The sequence below is a fragment of the Theobroma cacao genome, chromosome 1 (assembly GCF_053813885.1).
Source record: "Theobroma cacao isolate CCN51 chromosome 1, ASM5381388v1, whole genome shotgun sequence".
NCBI classification, from domain to species: domain Eukaryota; kingdom Viridiplantae; phylum Streptophyta; class Magnoliopsida; order Malvales; family Malvaceae; genus Theobroma; species Theobroma cacao.
The window spans coordinates 12,494,538-12,500,182 of NC_142639.1; the positions used below are offsets into that span (position 1 = coordinate 12,494,538).

At 34.0% G+C, this 5,645-nt stretch overlaps 1 protein-coding gene across 1 annotated transcript; it reads right to left on the reverse strand.

The window, feature by feature from the left end:
• Nucleotides 1-3,886: 3,886 nt before the first annotated feature.
• LOC18612387 (uncharacterized) lies at nt 3,887-5,361 on the reverse strand. Its single transcript, XM_007049161.3, has 2 exons — nt 5,208-5,361; nt 3,887-4,757 (listed from the first exon to the last, which is right to left on the reverse strand). The coding sequence occupies exons 1-2, from the start codon at nt 5,220-5,222 to the stop codon at nt 4,260-4,262; spliced, it is 513 nt and encodes a 170-aa protein (XP_007049223.3). The 5' UTR covers nt 5,223-5,361; the 3' UTR covers nt 3,887-4,259.
• Nucleotides 5,362-5,645: the final 284 nt, after the last annotated feature.

A 5,645-nucleotide genomic window follows, 5' to 3' on the forward strand; every position in this document is an offset into this window, starting at 1 on the left:
AAAGTTACAGAGCTAACATACATTGATACGCAAAACAGCTTCATTAGAGGTTTAATTAGGCAAAAAAATTGATCTTAAAAGATATTTTCACTTGTCATATAGTTGTAGATCCTTTGACAAATTGAGTTATGCTTATGTGACACATGTTAACTCTTTAGGACTTCATAAATGGTTCTTTTTATTCAATCTTTGTATTCAACTTTTAAGATATTAATAATATGTATACATTTTTTATTCCATAAAGATGCATTTATGTCTATATATTAATTAGCACAAAAGATGTAAAAAATATATCAACAAGCTTGAGATTGGCTTACTTACATAAGAAATCACTTATGGCACCTTTAAAGGCAAGCAAAGATGAAAGATAAACTTCTAATGCTTTATATAGCAAATAGAGCTTGAAATGTCATCTTGATTGGTTCTAAGTGTCTGTTTGGACTGACTTTTTTTTAGCTTATCTATCTCTTAAAAGTAAAAGTCAAGCCAAACAGGATTTTGAGAAACTCTTAAAAACATAGCTTTTTTTAAAGAACAAAATCTAAACAAAAAAAAAAAAAAAAGCTTGAAGAAAAGTTCCAAAGATGAGCATTCTCTTCTCTTTTTTTAAAAACTCACAAGCTTTTTAGGAAAATTTTTCTTTTTTTCCAAAAATGTCTTCATTTATTAAAAATAATCTCAACATTACCTTTTATGTTAATTTTAATCAAAATTAGAACTTATATAGGTTGTTTTGCCAAACAACTTATCTATAAAAAAAATTTTATAAAAATAAATTTACCAAACAGTTTTAACTTAATTTTAAAAATTATTATTTTTCATAAGAGCTTCATATAGCTCTTAAGCTAAAAAAAAGAAGTCAAGCCAAACAAACTCTAAGATGAGGTCCATTCAATAAATAATAACTAAGGGACCAACAGTGGATTAGCCCACAATCCAGCCTATACAGTAAGCTAGTTGTGAGACCTAATTTAACGCCTAGAATGGCGAACAAATGGAGAAATTAAGTTAAGGGTTGTTGAAGGGCAACTAGACTAAGATTTGTACGATGTTTTGGAGTTTGACATACCGACATAGAAAGAAACCTTCCACCATGGCATGTACTTCATACTACATGTGTCTTATGAATGACACAAGAGGTAGAAAAATGGATCCCTGTATCTTCATCATGTGAGTTCTAAAGAGGTTAATAAAACTTCATTATACCCTTTATGACATTTAACTATGTCATAAAGTGAGGAATGGATGTTTGTTACTTTAGTATATTAGCTAAGACCATGGATGATTCGATTATACAGGACATTATTGGAAAAATGGTTTTTCTAAAGTAAGTGGCATGTGAAAGGGATTCAAATCATGCTAAGGTGATCATACACAGCGGAATATTATTACAATTTTAATCCCCTAAGCCATGGATCACTTTAATTGAAACTAATCTAGAAAAATCACAAGAGAAAGATTTTGACATACTTGAAAGTTTAATGTCTGCTTTCTTCGGTGGAGTCTTCCTTGGCTTTTCGTTTTTGACTTTTGTACATCAACTAGGACTTATCAAACTATAGCAACACAATTGTCCTGCCTCTAATGGTGATCCACACAATGATTTGCCGAAATCTCTTCACTAAGAGTGTGTGAATCACTAAGCCACGTTTGTACTAGCAAACTCTCAACTTTGAGCTCTCTTGTATTTCTCTTTTTTTGGCTATGATCTTTTCTCAACACATAAGAAAATAAAACAAGACTCTTCTGTACGTTCAAGAAGAGGCTAAAGGATTCTTTTGTAAAGTGAATTGACTTACTTCATATCCAACAAGGATTAGAAAATGTCTAGGGCTAATTGGGCCTTTATTTAATACTCCATCAAATCATATTTGATTTAGCTCAATACCTAATTGGATTAAGCCTTTATAAAATCAATTAAATCACATCTAATTGAACTCAAATTAATTTCTGCAATTCACCTTATGTGTGTGACCCATTAGGTACTCAACATGTTGGTAATAAATATAAGTTAATTCAACTAAAAATTTATAATTACATTTATAGATCATCAGCAGCATCTAACAATACATCATGACCACCCAAATGCTAGGAAAGTCAATATGGTTTGACTAATCTTTTAGTGTACATTATTTTAATGTAATTGAATCTTTTCATCATATATCCCAAACAGATAGAAAGTCTGACTCGGTGTCTACTTTCTAACTTATCTTTATTAGTCCTACACCTTCCATGTTAACCTATTGAGATTGCCTTGGCCAAGGACTTTTAGTCAATATAAGCTATGAGCAAATGAGATATATCCCTTACAAATTATTTGGGGTGATGAATCCTCTTTGGACTACTTATTCATCTTCGCATGCTTCATGCTATACCCAAAAGCATCTTGTTTAGGCATCTGATTGCCTTCAGACTCGTAGAGGTGAAATTAAAGCATGACAATTCACATACAAGATGACCTGGTATCACAAGTTGAAGGATTACTTACACTACTCATACAAGAGAGTATTTTTATAGACACTTGAGTAAAATACCAAATGGAACTCTCATAGCGGGTCATGTTTAGTGAACTTGTTCCTTAACAAGTACCCATATAATATCTCCAAGTATCTCGCGTACTTCAACTTATGAGATCAGTTGCTTACTTCCAAAATAAGGAGGCTTAGCATGTATCAGCCTTTGAGCATTATCAATGTCCTTTTTTTTTTACAATACAATGACCAAGAACATATTTAGGAATAAGGCTTTGATGCATAAAAATCTCTTAATTATAATCTTTATAATTTCTTTGTAAGGCTATTATATTCCAAGGATTTTATCTATATAAGTCTCTCATAACTCTTTATAAATAAACTTATGGATAAAGAAATACCTCATACATTATATAAAATATTCATAATGTATTTAACATAAAATATAACTAATTAATGTAACATTTTACAAGTACAAAACGATTGGCTTGTAGGGTTTACACTACCAACATAAAGACAAAGGATAGACTATTTGATACTGCATCAATGCAATATATTTAAGGTTGACACATGATGTTGCTTCTGAGAACTATGAAATAATTGTAAATATGAGTTACAAAGTGAAAAAAGTTGAAGTATGCTTATCGAGGGATTTGAGATACTCAACTTAATGTGATCAAATAAGTTTAGGGCATACAAGATACTATATTTTTAAAGAGATGATGGCTCTATGCTAGCTCTAAGGAGGTTTTAGTATAGAGCTCTCAAAAATTCAAATGAAGTACTATCACGCAATCAATTAGCCAATATGAACTTGGCAATGGGAGGCCGTGACAAGTCATTTCCATATGCTTCTTTCGGAAATATGAACTTGGCAATGGGACAATTAAGAGAGTGGTTGGAGGACTTCGCCATCATGTGTACGCAGTAGATGTTGAACTTTTTAGAATAACACCCATGATAATCACCCTATTTGGATAGGAATATACTTTACCATTTTATCTTGGTAATGCAAACTGTAAGTAGGTACAAGGTCTTTCATTAAAATAGAACTACAGCTAACCAAAAAAAAATTAAGGTGAAAACCAAAGTGTCCCTTAGAAAAAAATCAATCTCAAGGTTTTTATATTATGAAAAGTGTGTTTCTTGCTTGATTTTAGAGTAATTTTTCACCTCGAGTTTTTAGGGATCAATAGGTTCATAAAATGTCCAAAATCAGAATTCTGAAATCACTTTGCATTACTATTGAAAAAGTCGAAGCCTGGTACAAGTTTAATCAAAGTAAAATTATTTCTTAATTTTTATAAATCTGTATATTTTTCCTACAAACTAAAAATTAAATCATTTAAAGAACCAATCCTGATCTCAGATTTTGGGTATACTTGAGCAATTGGATGAAATTGGACAGAGGACAATTGTTGAACAAAAGATACTAGGACTTATTATTATCAAGACAACACGCACACTGCCTCTTCTAATAAACAAACAAGCAAAATAATAAATTTAAGCAACTTGCTTGGGACCAAGAACCATCCCTTAAGAGAGAACAGATGAGCATAAAAACCCCCCCAATGCAACTTTAACACTGTGCCACATGCCAATGTATATTTAGCCACATGGCAAGTTGTCATTGGTTGGCCATTTCCATTCCCCGGTCCCAAGCCTCACCCACATGACACCATCCTTATTGTAACTACATAGAAACTAATTGACTTGACATGCAAACTTAGCTAACAGTAGCCACTAGACAGACTTCCATTGATGATTGATCTGTATCTCACAAGCTTATTACTCAGTCTTCTCAGCTGGGGCTTCTGTTTCAACCTTCTCCTCAGCTTCAGCTGGTTTTTCTTCTTCCTTAGCAACTTCCTCTTTGGGTGCTTCAACTGGGGCCTCTGCTTCTGGTTCTGCTGCTGCCGCTTCGCCAGACTCCGTAGTTTCTTTGGTTTCTTCAGCAGGTTGCTCAGTGGTCTCCTTGCTCTCCTCGACAACTACTGGCTCCGGTACTGTTTCCTTAGGAGTGTCCTCTTCTTTTTTCTCAACCTCTGGCTCCTCAGTGACAACCTTGGCCTCTTCTACCACCTCCTTGGTTTCAACTTTGGTCGAGGCTTCAGGTTCCGGAGCCACGGGTTGTTCAGATGCTGCTTCAGGCTCTGCTTCCTTTGGCTCTTCAGCAACAGGTTCCGTTGCAGGAGCTATGGCGGCTACCTCTTCTGTTGTAGTTTCTTGAACCTTGATTGATTCTTCAGTTTTCTCCTCATGAAGTGCAGTTTGAACTGATGCAACCTATAGAACACATCAAGTAAGAAAACATACTTATTACTGAATTGATTATTGGGCGATCAGAATCATTTGCCACTTAAGTGAAGAGTCAGAAATGTGAATTGGATACAAACAGTCTTGTAAATCTTGTTTGAACTAAGCTTTTTAGTATAGTGATCAGCTTGTAACTATTACAAGTGATTGCATTATATCCTTGTCTTACTGTATATAAAGAAAATCAAGTTTCTAAAAGATGAAGTCTAACAAAATATGTAGCGCAAAAAGGGATTTCAATAACGAATATCAAGATCATAATCGTTTGACTTGATCTTCATTTTCACTATTCCAATCAGCTCCATCCTTAAAACTAGATCAGGTGACAAATGGTATAAAACTAGGTGCATAGATGAGCTAATGAACGCAAATGAATTGAAAAACCAATCTCAAATGGAGAACTTAATAAGAATTCAATACCTCAGCAGCAGCCATAGGATTCCCAAGGAAATGTGATTAGAACTACAAATAAATTTGGTAGCAGGCACACAATTGAAGGCAAGCAGAGAGAAAGAACGCTTTGAGATATGCAGAGATGATCAAAAGAGAGTGGTTTATATAGAGGTGTAGAGGCCTAAAAGTTTATGAGAGAGGGGGGGCGTGTGCAATTGAAGAATCTTGGGATTTGACACCTCATCTCACTGACTACAAGGTAATTAGCATGTTCGGCAATAATGTTAAAGGTCTGTCTTAGAGATGAGGTTATGCTATATTTAATTACACTTGTTTGTAAATTTTTGATTGGAGAGCCAAATTAATAATGGCAGCCATTTTCAGCTAAGCCATCATCTTCTCTTGGTTTTGTAATTGTGTGCTTCGTGCAGTCGGGCTTGGAGGTGACCTGACCATCATCCATTC